This window comes from Cherax quadricarinatus, chromosome 83 (assembly GCF_038502225.1).
Source record: "Cherax quadricarinatus isolate ZL_2023a chromosome 83, ASM3850222v1, whole genome shotgun sequence".
NCBI lineage: Eukaryota > Metazoa > Arthropoda > Malacostraca > Decapoda > Parastacidae > Cherax > Cherax quadricarinatus.
In genome coordinates, this window is record NC_091374.1 from 3,380,439 (window position 1) to 3,397,289 (window position 16,851).

Sequence of the window (16,851 nt, forward strand, 5' to 3'; positions counted from 1 at the left end):
ACACAGATGCAACAAACTGCAAATTACTGAATCTACAATGTTAAAAGTTATTATGGGATGGCATTCACAGGCTAAAGGATACATATAAATAAAACCATCAACTAAAAATTTTAGTTCAAACGAACGGGAAAATTATTCTACTAGGCTTTAGTTACAAAATAAGTCAACTTATACACTAAGTCATTAATCATTATTATATATAGAGATGGTCAAAAAAAATTTCATCCATCTTTAATGCAACTGTCTATATTCTGTCTGCCACTTATCTATTGAATAAACACAGTATCTCATTCTTGTGCCTTTCCTTTCTGTCTTCTGTGCCATACTTCCACTGTGTTTTTTTTGGGGAAGGACATTTCATTTTTTATTTAACACAGATTTTTTTATTTAAAAGTTGGTGTTGTCTCTGGTATACTCAACTTAGATAACATTAAAGATAATGTTTTGATAATTAAAAATAAGAATTATGTAAATAATAGTGATGAATACAAAGACTAATAAGAGTAGTTATAGAAACTTGACATAAATGACTGCTGTATGACTGGTACTCAAACCAGTGATAAAGCACTTGGAGATGGTAAGTAACAAGGCTTCATAGAAGGAAAAAACAGGCCCAGTTTCTTGGAACAAAAGCCCTTCAAGGGCATCACGTTGCTTCTCTTGCAACAAAATATATTTCAAAAGACCAAGAATTTAAAAAAAATTAAAATATCAAAATAGTAAGTACTTAAGTTTAAAACACAAACAGTAAGAATGAGATGATGTAAAGATATATTACAAAACAGAGCTTGGGAATCCAAAACCAGCACACAACAAAGAGGAATGTAGTAAAACACAGGGTAATTTGGACGAATAGTTTATTCGATAAAAAAATAAACGTTTATAGAAAAATGTTCAGGCGTCTACCTAGTTTGGAAGAAGCGGGCTTCATGTGGTGGGGGTATAAACAACTGTTACTCTATTATATGGGTTTGATACTCTATAAACACTTGCCCAAAACTTATTTGCCTTATTTGACAAAAAACAGTATTAAAAACTTGTCAAATTTTTACTACTACACATCAGTTTCTTTTTCAATAAACTGGCCATATACCACTGAGGCAGGGTGACCTAAAAATAATGTAAACAGAAGGGGGTTACTAGCCCCTTGCTCCTGGCATTTTAGTCACCTCTTATGACATGAATGGCTTATGGAAGAAGAATTTTGTTCCACTTTCCCATGGAAATAGTTTGTATTATTACAAGTAATTTAAGTCCTTGATATCAAGACTAAATGGCAGATGCAACCGAGTATATTTTAATTGGTACACATACCCAAATGCACACACACACAAATTTGTTGCACAAGAATAAACATGCAAATTTATCTTATTGCACTGATTTAGCCAATGATTGTTGAGAAATAAGGGAATGAAGAGTTGATGTAATGGCAGAGGAATGATTACTGTGTCGTGTAACTGCTTTCTCTTGCTCCCCTAACTCCTCACACCTTTGTGATGCTTCTTCTGTTCGTTTTAGAACCTGGTAAAAAAATATGTAGGTTAGGTATTTACATGTATATCAGCAATGTAAAGCCTAAACAATACACAATTTTTAGTAGCACCTTTGCTTTTTCTAATATAGCCTAGCTCACTATAATAAATAATAAAATCAAATGAAGCACTAAATCTGACTAGCTTCCCTATAGCAAGTTTATTCTACTGTAGTACTAAATGCTGTACACGTACATCCTTTACAATTTCTTTTAAATTTCTATATTGGTACTAATCACTGCATAAATTTAATATATACTACAGTGGAACCTCAAATATCGAACTTTCTTCGGTCCAGAAGGCTGTTCAAGTGCCTTTACCGAATGAATTTATTCCCATCAGGAATAATGTAAATTAGATTAGTCCATTTCAGACCCTCAAAAATACTTATAAAAGCACTTACAAAAATACACTTACATAATTGGTCGTGTTGGGAGCAGTTCGATTTTTGAGGTTTCACTGTACTTTACTTACTTTACCTTCCTTATACATAAGTATTTTACTACTGGCTACCTTTAAATGCTTTTCTTTTCTTCTTTATGAATTACTCTTACTCTTACTTGTTTCACTTTACATACTACATTTACCACCATACCTTGAATAACCCCAGACTTTTCTCCCTCATTTGCTATTTTATCATTTTATAAAATAAAAAAACAATGGTTATAAATGACCATAATTTTTAAAGGGGTGGACCGGTAAGCCAGCGGAAGGCCTCGGTCAGATGACCAAAAGCTCCAAAGGCGGGTCATCATCTGACTAAGACCCGCATCAGGAAACATTTGTCCTGTTTCCTGACGAACCTTACCTAACCTAACCTATCATTTTATTGCCATTAACAACCTTGCAGAGGCTAAAACTACTAATCAAGTTCTTTGCTGTCAATAAAAAAGATATATATATTCATGATATTTCACTCACAGACTCTTCCTCTTATGTGATTCCTTCACATACACAGGAATAATTGAAGTGCTGTAACTGCACTTTTCATAATACTCACACCAGGCACTAGACATTCACTTGTGAAATAAATTACCTGAGTCAGTTTCGTTAGCTTGACATTGGATTCATGAACAAGTGGGCCTGTGTTAGGAAGTTCTAGCTGTGTGTTGGAAGTTGTCCACGGAGCAATATACAAGGAGTACACTCCTTGAAACAGCTCGTGCTGCTTGCTGAGATCAGAGATGCCCTGGCATACATTAGCTTGCAATTCATTTTGTTCTGTAGATGTCTGCTGTACTTTCCAGTGCTGTTATGATGAAAAAAAAGATTATAAATTGACACATCAAGAATCAAGTGTTTTACAAGAATAATTTCACCAGAAATGTGCATTATAACTATAATAGTAAGCATTGAACATGCTTGATCTAGTACCATCAATCAAAACATTCGCAGAATTCCCACTTCCTCTATTACTTTAGTTAAGAACCTACTTTCACAACTTCATTAATAAGCTTTACTCATTTCCATAAATTTTTTTCACTATCAATATTTTTTTTTTTTTTAATTTACAATACACATCCCTATACAATATAGTTTCCCAACAAAGGAGTCACCCAAAGAAGAAACAAATTTCACCATTGCTAGCTAGCTCTTTTGTAATCCAGCTTTGTATTGTACACTAGATGTACGTATACTCATATAAAAGGCTCTTCAGTTCATATTGTACTACAGTACTGTACACAAAAGATATCAAAAGAAGTCAATGTTAACCTCTTCCATGGCACTGTATTTCTCCAACTGTTTATTAAGCTGATCATGATTATCCTGCAACAAATCAGTAACTGGAATATATTGTCCATATCTGCACCACATTCGATATTTCTCCCTCAGGTCTCCTGGTATTACAGTTGTACCTCCGTCCTGAAATTATTTAGAAACAATTAATATTAAGGTTCAAACAAGCTGGTGAACATTCATTTATGAATAATAAAAAAAATCTCAGGTTTTCCATCAGGCATAATAATTAACAGCAGTCATAATAATGTGCAGTATAAAGATGGGAATAGGTTGGAAAATTGGTGATCAATGGCTGACGTAATAAAATGAAGTGACAGTTGGTGGGACCACATGGAATGTACAACTTGTTTTAGGATGCTTCTCTTGTAAGAAACATATCTATGGAGCCACATTGTACTCTCCAAGAAAATGTTCACAATTTTTTCCAAATAGAGAAAAACCTGTATGTACAAGGGTAAGTAAATGTAACATAATTATTATTATTTTATTTTTTATTAACACATCGGCCATTTCCCACCAAGACAGGGTGACCGAAAAAAGAAACTTTCATTATTATTATGGGGAAAACTAAATCAATAAGTCATATAGCATGTGAACAGGAGACTATCATGTTTGATCCAAAGAAGTGTAGGACAGCTACATTTCTTGAAGGATAAATAGAGCAAAATATATCATAACTTGTGCAATACAGTGGACCCCTGCCTAACGATCAGCTCCCAACTCGACCAATTATGTAAGTGTATTTTTGTAAGTGCTTTTGTAGGTGTATTTTTGGGGGTCTGAAACGGACTAATCTAATTCACAATATTTCTTATGGGAACAATTTCGGTCTATAACGGCACCCAAACAGACTTTTGGAATGAAATAATATCGTTAGGCGGGGGTCCACTGTATTTAGTGATCAAAGATTACTGCAAAATGCATTATCAGTCTATTTTTTTAATTTATAAATTATCAGAAATGCATTCCTGAAAATGCATGAAAAAAAAAAATTAGCATTTTATATTTTTAATAACTTTGTAAAAAATATAATACAGTGGACCCCCGGTTAACGATATTTTTTCACTCCAGAAGTATGTTCAGGTGCCAGTACTGACCGAATTTGTTCCCATAAGGAATATTGTGAAGTAGATTAGTCCATTTCAGACCCCCAAACATACACGTACAAACGCACTTACATAATTACACTTACATAATTGGTCGCATTCGGAGGTAATCGTTATGCGGGGGTCCACTGTATATGCAAATGCCAAAAATAGCAAAAGTGTTGACTTAAAAAGATTATAAACTAACTCTAGAAGCTGCAAAAGGAAACAAAATTTAACACAAAGTATAAAGATAACCACACACAATCAGTAACCTTGTGCGACTGTAACTGATTCATTCAGTATATTCCAAAGTATGCTGCTCGAGATGCAGAAAGTATAATGATATACAAAAAACAGTAACATAGTCCAACTGATCCATGCTCCAACCTTCAGTATTGGCTGTAGATAGGGAGAATCAGCCAGCTGATCCAGAAGGATACTTGAAGAGTGGGATTCTGATTCCTGATCTTTGACCGAGGTAGAGAAGCGACGCACATGGCTTATGCTATCTAAACACCTCTGCCAAAACTGTAATTGGGCTGCTGCCGGTGCTGTTCCCTGTGTAAATGTTAATGTATTTAGGTATATATTTAATGTATTTACGTAATATACTGTACAGTATATCCATAAATAAATATGTTCTCTACGATATCCCTAAATAAATACACTGTATATATACAAGTATAATATGAGGAAAGGGAATTCCAGGTAGCATCCTATGCGAGTCTTTAGGGTATTGCTCATTATTTGCTACCTAAACATCATACTATGAGTGTATATAACCTTTATGCAAACAATCTTACATTCGACTGACACTCATGATATTCCTTAGCCCTATCCCTACCAAAATAAAATTTAAATTCTTTCTCCAAATCTATAATGAGATCATCTCCTTATCTCAATACTGTCTGAGTGACCTTCCTCAGCACCTCCATATCAAAAAAGGCATACAAGAAACCAAATCTTATTCATGTGCTCTACATTTTTCTTTCCAAAGTCACAGGCAGACTAGGTAGTATCTAACATATAAATCTCATTTGGGCAACACCTGACATTGGGCAGCAAGGTCTATAGGCTATACAGGGTATGTTGCCATCATCATTCTTAATAACAAACAGGCTTGGTTCACCAGTCTCATTTTAAGTTCGTAAGAGAGTGAAATGTTGTTCAAATGTAGGCTACTGTAATTTGTTCTGCCTATAATATTATTGTATTCCTTCTTCTTTAGTTTATAAATACATGTAATTATATATCATAAATGAAATGCTGATGTAATTATGATAATGGCATATAATACCAATAAATGTGTTTATCATCTTGAAATGCTGAATTATAATACCATCTTAGAAAGATACTGCATAAGTAAAAAAATCAAGTACAGGTATTCACCTGAATAACTTCAGAATCTCCTGAGCGGCAGATTCCCATGCATGATAAGCACTGCAAAATTCCTGCAAGACAGACTGAAAGTTAGGTAAAAAGAGATAAATAACTCTTGAACTTTCTGATGAAGACACAAGCAGCAATTGTATAGTTTAATAAGAATACTTTTGACAAAGCCTGCTATGCATGCAATACATGGTCTTAATAAAGTTTTCAATTCCTGCTTGTGTCTTTATCAACAACAACGTGTCAGTATTCCCATACCATCTGTTATAACTCTCTGGCATAATGAATCCTCTATTATTATAGTCTTGAAATAAGAATCTCAGTATATATTTCTGTAAGAATCAAATTCTCTAAAGATCACCTGGACAGAACTACTGTATTCTGTAAACAAGTTGGAACAGCTCCGAACTTGTAAACTGCAGGGAGGGCAAAAAAGTACATTCAGACTTTAAAAAGTTAAAATCTGTAATACGTAGTGGACTAACTATAGTACATGAAAACAATGGGAAAAATTATGCTAGACAAATATGTCCGATCAACCAAGTCTCACTTTGAGTGTGTATGTGCGGTGGTGCTGTGGATATCTCTGCTGCCTCTGTGGGAACCAACTGACTCAGCACCCACAGCATAAGACTCTGCCTGGGTACCCCAGCAGTTAACAACACAGAGCGAACCCAGCTGGGCTCCATTGTCTCCAAGCCATTATAACTGAGGTACTAGAACATAATAAAGATGGGTTATCAAAACTGGGTAGTATTTTATTTAACAACAATCAACACACCACCCTATCACCACCACAATCGCTGCCACTGCCACTATAACAACAGAACAACAGTAGATGATGTAAAAGGAGAAGGGGAAGGAAGTACAAGAAGGAAGAAAAGTCATTAAGGAGGGAGGAAAATACAAATGAGAATAATTATAAGATTTATATAGCCTATATAATTTTTTTTTTTCAACAAGTCGGCCGTCTCCCACCGAGGCAGGGTGACCCAAAAAGAAAGAAAATCCCCAAAAAAGAAAATACTTTCATCATCATTCAACACTTTCACCTCACTCACACATAATCACTGTTTTTGCAGAAGTGCTCAGAACACAACAGTTTAGAAGCATATACGTATAAAGATACACAACATATCCCTCCAAACTGCTAATATCCCGAAACCCCTCTAGAGTGCAGGCATTGTACTTCCCATTTCCAGTACTCAAGTTTGGCTATATAAAAATAACCTGTTTCCCTGAATCCCTTCACTAATTATGTATTACCCTGCTCACACTCCAACAGATCGTCAGGTCCCAAATACCATTCGTCTCCATTCACTCCTATCGAACACACTCATGCCCGCCTGCTGGAAGTCCAAGCCCCTTGCCCACAAAACCTCCCTTACCCCTTCCTTCCAACCTTTTCGAGGACGACCCCTACCCCACCTTCCTTCTCCATGTCATTCTACTTTGATCCATTCTCTCTAAATGACAAAACCACCTCAACAACCCCTCTTCAGCCCTGACTAATACTTTTATTAACTCCACACCTTCTCCTAATTTCCACACTCCTAATTTTCTGCACAATATTTACACCACACATTGCCCTTAGACAGGACATCCCCACTGCCTCCAACCGCCTCCTCGCTGCTTCACACCCATATAAGAGTGTTGGTACTACTATACTTTCATACATTCCCTTCTTTGCCTCCATAGATAACGTTTTTTGACTCCACATATACCTCAACACACCACTCACCTTTTTTCCCTCATCAATTCTATGATTAACCTCATCCTTCATAAATCCATCCGCCGACACGTCAACTACCAAGTATCTGAAAACATTCACTTTTTCCATACTCCTCCTCCCTAATTTGATATCCAATTTTTCTTTATCTAAATCATTTGATACCCTCATCACCTTACTCTTTTCTATGTTCACTTTCAACTTTCTACCTTTACACACATTCTCAAACTCATCCACTAACCTTTGCAATTTTTCTTTAGAATCTCCCATAAGCACATTATATATTATACAGTGGACCCCGGTTAACGATTTTAATCCGTGCAAGAGGGGTAATCGTTATGCGAAATAATCGTTATGTGAATGAATTTTCCCCATAAGAAATAATGGAAATAAAATTAATCCGTGCAAGACACCCAAAAGTATGAAAAAAAAATTTTTTTACCACATGAAATGTTAATTTTAATACACACAAACTGAAAAAGGCATGCACACTTACATGACACTTACTTTTATTGAAGATCTGGTGATGATTGATGGGATGGGAGGAGGGGAGAGCATTATCTTCTTACTGTTTAGAAGGGGAATCCCCTTCCATTAGGACTTGAGGTAGCAAGTCCTTTTCCGGGGTTACTTCCCTTCTTCTTTTAATGCCACTAGGACCAGCTTGAGAGTCACTGGACCTCTGTCGCACAACAAATCTGTCCATAGAGCTCTGTACCTCCCGTTCCTTTACGATTTGTCTAAAATGGGCCACAACATTGTCATTGAAATAGTCACCAGCACGGCTTGCAAAAGCTGTGTCAGGGTGATTTTCATCCATAAAGGTTTGCAGTTCAACCCACTGTGCACACATTTCCTTAATTTTTGAAGTAGGCACAATGGATTCCACAACTGGCATAGGCTTCTCAGGGTTAGCCCCAAACCCTTCAAAATCTTTCTTAATTTCCATACTAATTCTCACCCTTTTTACCACAGGGTTGGCACTAGAAGCTTTCTTGGGGCCCATGGTCACTTATTTTCCAGAAACAGCACCGAAAACACTGTAATAATACGAAATATTCCGATTGTATGCTTGGATGTTATTGCGGAGGCTGGCTGGTAAACAATGCCACCGGCGGAACATGTGAGCGTGGCTCAGGCCGCACATTGGAAGCGTCTCGGACGAAAATCGGTAAGCGGGTTTTTAAGCGGTATGCGAGGCAAAATTTTTGCAATTAAAGTAAGCGGTATGCGAAATAATCGCTATGTGATGCCATCGTTATGCGGGGGTCCACTGTATATACATAGAGTACATGCAATTCCTGTGTCTTCTATTTAAAAAGAAATCTACTACTGCATCTGCATTATTATTTAATGAACATAAAGATAATATATATATATGTGACTAAAGATGCAAAACAAAGGGGAACTCAAATAGAAATGAAATAAGTACACGTATTCAAATTGACTTTCGTGGTTACCTTAGCTTAAATTTTTATAATTAATGTCAGTGATTTTATTGACTTTCACAAGTCGATCATTTAGAAGTTAACGATATTTTCCTGTTGGCAAAGAATTCTCCTAAATAAAATCTTAATAAAACTATCAACAAGCACTAACCTAAACCTAAATTATGTTGCTGAATAACCCATAGTTGTAGTTTAACAAGTCACCAAACCTTCTGACTGAATAATTAAGTAAATTCAATGATTTGAAAAGTTGATAAATTTGTAGGGCATGTTCAGTTATCACCAATGTTAACCTATAGTAATAAGCAAAAAATCTGCATGTAGGAAAAAGAAACTTACCTGGAGTTTACCTGGAGAGAGTTCCGGGGGTCAACACCCCCGCGGCCCGGTCTGAGACCAGGCCTCCTGGTGGATCAGAGCCTGATCAACCAGGCTGTTGCTGCTGGCTGCACGCAAACCAACATACGAGCCACAGCCCGGCTGATCCGGAACTGACTTTAGGTGCTTGTCCAGTGCCAGCTTGAAGACTGCCAGGGGTCTGTTGGTAATCCCCCTTATGTGTGCTGGGAGGCAGTTGAACAGTCTCGGGCTCCTAACACTTATTGTATGGTCTCTTAACGTGCTAGTGACACCCCTGCTTTTCATTGGGGGGATGGTGCATCGTCTGCCAAGTCTTTTGCTTTCGTAGTGGGTGATTTTCGTGTGCAAGTTCGGTACTAGTCCCTCTAGGATTTTCCAGGTGTATATAATCATGTATCTCTCCCTCCTGCGTTCCAGGGAATACAGGTTTAGGAACCTCAAGCGCTCCCAATAATTGAGGTGTTTTATCTCCGTTATGCGCGCCGTGAAAGTTCTCTGTACATTTTCTAGGTCGGTAATTTCACCTGCCTTGAAAGGTGCTGTTAGTGTGCAGCAATATTCCAGCCTAGATAGAACAAGTGACCTGAAGAGTGTCATCATGGGCTTGGCCTCCCTAGTTTTGAAGGTTCTCATTATCCATCCTGTCATTTTTCTAGCAGATGCGATTGATACAATGTTATGGTCCTTGAAGGTGAGATCCTCCGACATGATCACTCCCAGGTCTTTGACGTTGGTGTTTCGCTCTATTTTGTGGCCAGAATTTGTTTTGTACTCTGATGAAGATTTAATTTCCTCATGTTTACCATATCTGAGTAATTGAAATTTCTCATCGTTGAACTTCATATTGTTTTCTGCAGCCCACTGAAAGATTTGGTTGATGTCTGCCTGGAGCTTTGCAGTGTCTGCAATGGAAGACACTGTCATGCAGATTCGGGTGTCATCTGCAAAGGAAGACACGGTGCTGTGGCTGACATCCTTGTCTATGTCGGATATAAGGATGAGGAACAAGATGGGAGCGAGTACTGTGCCTTGTGGAACAGAGCTTTTCACCGTAGCTGCCTCGGACTTTACTCTGTTGACGACTACTCTCTGTGTTCTGTTAGTGAGGAAATTATAGATCCATCGACCGACTTTTCCTGTTATTCCTTTAGCACGCATTTTGTGCGCTATTACGCCATGGTCACACTTGTCGAAGGCTTTTGCAAAGTCTGTATATATTACATCTGCATTCTTTTTGTCTTCTAGTGCATTTAGGACCTTGTCGTAGTGGTCCAATAGTTGAGACAGACAGGAGCGACCTGTTCTAAACCCATGTTGCCCTGGGTTGTGTAACTGATGGGTTTCTAGATGCGTGGTGATCTTGCTTCTTAGGACCCTTTCAAAGATTTTTATGATATGGGATGTTAGTGCTATTGGTCTGTAGTTCTTTGCTGTTGCTTTACTGCCCCCTTTGTGGAGTGGGGCTATGTCTGTTGTTTTTAGTAACTGTGGGACGACCCCCGTGTCCATGCTCCCTCTCCATAGGATGGAAAAGGCTCGTGATAGGGGCTTCTTGCAGTTCTTGATGAACACAGAGTTCCATGAGTCTGGCCCTGGGGCAGAGTGCATGGGCATGTCATTTATCGCCTGTTCGAAGTCATTTGGCGTCAGGATAACATCGGATAGGCTTGTGTTAATCAAATTTTGTGGCTCTCTCATAAAAAATTCATTTTGATCTTCGACTCTCAGTCTGGTTAGCGGCTTGCTAAAAACTGAGTCATATTGGGACTTGAGTAGCTCACTCATTTCCTTGTTGTCATCTGTGTAGGACCCATCTTGTTTAAGTAGGGGCCCAATACTGGACGTTGTTCTCGATTTTGATTTGGCATAGGAGAAGAAATACTTTGGGTTTCTTTCGATTTCATTTATGGCTTTTAGTTCTTCCCGCGATTCCTGACTCCTAAAGGATTCTTTTAGCTTAAGTTCGATGCTTGCTATTTCTCTGACCAGTGTCTCCCTACGCATTTCAGATATATTGACCTCTTTTAGCCGCTCTGTTATTCTTTTCCGTCGCCTGTAAAGGGAGCGCCTGTCTCTTTCTGTTTTACATCTACTCCTCCTTTTTCTTAGAGGAATAAGCCTTGTGCATACATCGAGTGCTACCGAGTTAATCTGTTCTAGGCATAAGTTGGGGTCTGTGTTGCTTAGTATATCTTCCCAGCTTATATCGGTTAGGACTTGGTTTACTTGGTCCCACTTTATGTTTTTGTTATTGAAGTTGAATTTGGTGAATGCTCCCTCGTGACTAATCTCATTATGTCGGTCTGGGGCTCCGCACATACATGACTGAACCTCAATTATGTTGTGATCTGAGTATATTGTTTTTGATATGGTGATATTTCTTATCAGATCATCATTGTTAGTGAAGATGAGGTCTAGTGTATTCTCCAGTCTAGTAGGCTCTATTATTTGCTGGTTTAAATTGAATTTTGTGCAGAGATTTAAAAGCTCGCGTGAGTGTGAGTTTTCATCAGAGCTGCCTCCTGGTGTTATTACTGCAACAATATTATTTGCTATATTCCTCCATTTTAGGTGCCTTAAGTTGAAATCCCCCAGGAGCAAGATGTTGGGTGCAGGAGCTGGAAGGTTTTCCAGACAGTGGTCAATTTTTAACAGCTGTTCCTGGAATTGCTGGGATGTTGCATCCGGAGGCTTGTAGACTATCACAATGACTAGGTTTTGGTTCTCGACCTTTACTGCTAAAACTTCCACTACATCATTTGAGGCATTTAGCAGTTCTGTGCAAACAAGTGACTCTGCAATGTACAGGCCAACCCCCCCCTTTTGCCTGTTCACTCTGTCACATCTGTATAGGTTGTAACCTGGGATCCATATTTCGTTGTCCAAGTGATCCTTTATGTGGGTCTCAGTGAAAGCCGCGAACATTGCCTTTGCCTCTGCAAGCAGTCCACGGATGAAAGGTATTTTGTTGTTTGTTGCTGGCTTTAGACCCTGTATATTTGCAAAGAAGAATGTTATCGGACTGGTGGTATTGTTGGTACTGGGGGGGGATTTTTTTTCCGGCATTAGTATCTGTATCTGTTGGTTTGGAGTGGAGGCCATCGACTGTGGTTCCACTCCAGGAATGACTGGATTTGGTGTACGATTTCTGCCATTTCCTGCCAGTTTTTTTTCCTTCCTGGCACTAAAAAACCTCTCCCTCTTGAGTGGCTGTGGCTACCCAGGTTTTCCCATGGCCTGGATGTTTTGTATCTTTTTGTCCCCTTTAGATGGTATGCCTGGCAATTTAAGTTATAGCACAGTCTTTCCTGTACTGAAGAGGTACACAGTTCAGGGTGAAAAAGCTTACAGGAAGGGAGTTTGCATTTTCCTGTTGTCATATGGGCATGGCATTTCCTAGGGTGGTCATAGTTGCACGTCCCATCTGTTTTTCCAGATTTCCCATGCCAGCAGATACCGAGTGCATAGTATGTGCACAGGCTTGGTTTCCGTTTGCCTTGGGTTTCTGTGACTGTATTCCCTGTTGGTGCATGTTTCCCTGTCTTACTTCTATCCTCCCTAGCACCAACAATGGAGCTCCCACCATTTGTTTTTGGTAATACATCCTCACTATTGCTAGTGGAGTCCTCTTGTTTGCTATTTCCTGCGGTATTTCTAGTTTGCAATATTGGTTTTATCTTATCTTTGACTACACTTGTTTCCCTACTATGGCTCCTGTCCCCTATGCGGTCATTCATATGTATTCCTTCCTGCGTATAATTCCCGACTACCTGGACAAAATCTCCAGCTTCACCATTACTGTCTCCCAGGACAGCATCTCCAGCTTCCCCATTACTGTCTCCCAGGACAGCATCTCCAGCTTCACCATTACTGTCTCCCAGGACAGCACCTCCAGCTTCACCATTACTGTCTCCCAGGACAGCACCTCCAGCTTCCCCATTACTGTCTCCCAGGACAGCACTATCAGCCCCCCATTTACTGACTACCAGGACATCATCTCCAGTCCAGTTCGGTCCGAACTGGACCATTAACTATTAACACAAGTGCGAAGGGAAGGGAACCAGTATACATACAACAGGAGGCGGAGCTGGGTAAACAAGAGGAGGTAGTAGTAGTAGTAGTAGTAGTAGTAGTATAAAGATAGAGGTAGTAATCATGTGCTTAATGAAAATATTGTAGAAATTCAAAACAACAGTCTGTAAAAACAAATGTAATAACTGTGTGAGTGAAGTTCAACTGTTAGATTTAAATTAATATATGCTGTATGACTCACAGGGGTATACAATACCTGGAGAGTATTATTATTATAATCATAATTAAGTGCTAAACCCATAAGGAAGAGAGGATATTGTTATGAAGGGGAAATTGGATTTAATCCTTTGGATCAAGATTTCACCGTACATCAAGGCACACCCACCTCCTCTCCACGTGAAATTGTGATTATATTATTATTTACCTTCATGTGGAAGCGCTAAACTATCATGGGTTATTAATTATAATCACGGGAGAGTGCTAAACCTGTGTTATATAATATTATAATCATGGGGAGCTCTAAACCCGTAAGAATATACAGCACATGTGGGAGGATGGAAGGTATCCAGGCTAAATTCAGGGAACCGGAGCACAGATCCAGTTCCCTAGATCAAGAGCCCCTCACCAGCGTCAAGGAACCTCCCTTGAGGGTAAAACTAAATGGAGTCATTGAATGCCAGAGTAATGGGAGGCAACCAGGTTCGATCCAAGGAATGGACGAATGCCAAATTCCTAGGATCAAGAGCCCCTCATTAGCACCAAGGCGCCTCCCTTGGGGAGTAGTAATGTGAATTTATTATTATTATAATGGGGAAGCGCTAAACCCGTAGGCTTATACAGCGCCTGTGGTGGGGAGGGGATGGAAGGTATTCGGGCTTAATTCAGGGAACTGGAGCACAGATCCAATTCCCTAGATCAAGAGCCCCTCACCAGCATCAAGGAATCTCCCCTGAGGGGGTAGTAATGTGAAATACTCACCTCCAGATGAGTAATAATACCGGCAAGAATATCCTCCTCCCTCATCTTTGTGTTGTTGTTGGGAGTTTTGTGGGTCATCACAACTTCCACCTTGTTGATAAATGGCTCAGAGAACCAACAAGTTGATATATTACACACAACTGCAACACTTGGGTATATTTATTGTGTAAAAGTTTCGCTACACAGTAGCTTAATCAGTCCAATACAAAGAAGAATGGTTGAAGATCAAATCCCCCAATGGAAATAAGTCATTTTGACTTTTTGGGTTATCCTAAGTTCTTTACACATATGCTGTTGTGTATGATAATCTATGTAACTGTATTTGTGTTAACCTGAATAAACTTATTAATAACCATTCTTTTCCGTATTGGACTCATGAAGCCACTGTAGCTAAACATTTCCACAGTAAAGATACCCAAGTGTTACACATGTGTATAATTTATCAGCTTCCACCTTATTGAGTCTTATTCCTGGGATTCCGGAAAAAAAAAACATCTCTGTTGCATAAATCTGGTTGGCAGTTGACAAGAAAAAGTTTTCTCTTAGAAAAGAAACGGGAACAATTGTTTCCCGAGCAACAAACATGATAAATGTTAATGTGTCTACTCTGTTTGTTTGGCCTCCTTGTGATTCCCAGTTTTAATATTCATGAATAAATAAATAAATAAAAATATATATATATATATATATATATATATATATATATATATATATATATATATATATATATATATATATATATATATATATATATATAAGAAAGCAATTAGTTATTGCCCCATGGCCCAGTCCCTGGACCCATTACGTACCTCTGTAATCTGTAAATACCTTTGTAACTTGTCATGATTGTGACCAGACTTACCTGGAGTTCATTACCTTTGTAAATTGTGAGTTCATTACCTTTGTAAATTGTGAGTTCATTACCTTTGTAAATTGTGAGTTCATTACCTCTGTAACTTGCTCAGCTATCAAAACTTTGGAGTCCAGTCCCTGGACCAATTATGTACCTCTGTAATCTTTTGACTACCGCCCACAGGATGGGTATGGGGTGCATAATAAACATATTAAACTAACTAACTAACCCATGGCCTGGTGGCTAAAGCTCTCGCTTAACACAGCGACGTCTGGGTTCGATTCCCAGCGAGGGTAGAAACATTGGATGTGTTTTCTTACACCGGTTGTCTATGTTCACCCATCAGTAAAATGGGTACCTGGGTGTTAGTGGACTGGTGTGGGTCGCATCCTGGGACAAAACTGACCTAATTTGCCCGAAATGCTCTGATGTCAGCTATGGCCTGTATATCTTGTACATGTACTTGTTGTAATAAAGATATTATTATTTTAGCCTCAAGCTAGGTTTAAGTTTGCCTGAAATACTGTGCATACTAAGGGGCTTTCTGCATGCACGTCTAATTGTCACCCATCACTGTACACACATTGTATCATGCTGAAATAAAATTTATATTTATTATGATAAGTCTGGTGAAGCTCTTTCAGTCAGACAATTACTATCAAAACCAAGAGTCAATAACCGGCTTTTTACAGGCCTAGAAATTCGCAGTGGGGAAAGAATAGCTGGTGAATAGTCCCAACTGATTGTCCAGCCACCTGTGTATTATGTGTCCCGGGAAAAAGAAACAAGAGGGAATTCATCACCGATGCTTAGAGGAGAAGTAGAACGAGACGTCAGCATTCCACCCTAATGTTCCTTCATCTTCGTGGTTCATTATGTTAGTTTTAAGGGTTGTTACAGTTTGTACATATAGAGTCCACCTTCTGTTCTCGGGAAGACAATATTGCCCAAATATCGATCGTAAAAATTATAAAAAATAAGCGCTAAACCTGCAAGGGTCATAGCGCTGTCTACCATAAAAAGAAATAGCATCGTGCCTTTCGTCCATTTTATTATAATTCTTAGGGTTACCAGATCACCCACTAGTTACCTTGACGTTGGTGATGGGCTCTTGATCTAGGGAATTGGATCTGTGCTCGTTCCCTGAATTAAGCCTGAATACCTTCCACATCCCCCACCCACCGGCGCTGCATAATCCTACGGGTTTAGCGCTCCCCTTTGATAATAATAATAACCCACTAGTTAGCCTGAGTATTTTTCCCTTCCCAACATAGATTTACCCTGTATTTACATATTATTATTTATTATTCTTATTATTTATTACTGGGAACCATTAACCCCATGCTAATTTAGAGTGTCTGGGAATGGGAGGAAATCAGGTTGGAGCTAAGGGAAGGATAGGTCCAGTTTCTGGAATCAAGAGCCCCTCACCAGCATCAAGGCACCTCCTTGACGGGCCTGTAAATACGTTACAGTACTTTATATGACAAATTTAAAAGCTTATTAATTAATTTTCTTTAAATATTTACCAAGCCACTTCTTAAAGATGATGCAATATTTCACTTTGAACTGTTAAGTAAATAATTCAAGAGTATTGTATGTATAATAATTTTTTACATGTATTTTATCAAATTTATTAACTAGCATTTTATGGTAGTGGAGGGAAGGTGGGATAGGAGTCGTCCTGGGAAAGGTTGCAAGG

The 16,851-nt window shown here is 38.6% G+C and overlaps 1 protein-coding gene across 2 annotated transcripts; it reads right to left on the reverse strand.

Annotated features, from left to right (window-relative positions):
- Positions 1-840: 840 nt before the first annotated feature.
- Positions 841-14,502, reverse strand: LOC128702126 (uncharacterized). Of its 2 annotated transcripts, XM_053796160.2 has the most exons (7): positions 14,297-14,502; positions 6,300-6,465; positions 5,750-5,811; positions 4,748-4,918; positions 3,246-3,395; positions 2,569-2,781; positions 841-1,521 (listed from the first exon to the last, which is right to left on the reverse strand). In XM_053796160.2, the coding sequence occupies exons 1-7, from the start codon at positions 14,372-14,374 to the stop codon at positions 1,369-1,371; spliced, it is 993 nt and encodes a 330-aa protein (XP_053652135.2). In that variant the 5' UTR covers positions 14,375-14,502; the 3' UTR covers positions 841-1,368. The 2 variants fall into 2 exon arrangements, with proteins under 2 accessions (XP_053652135.2, XP_053652136.2); XM_053796161.2 differs by lacking the exon at positions 3,246-3,395 and having other exon boundaries at positions 14,297-14,386.
- Positions 14,503-16,851: the final 2,349 nt, after the last annotated feature.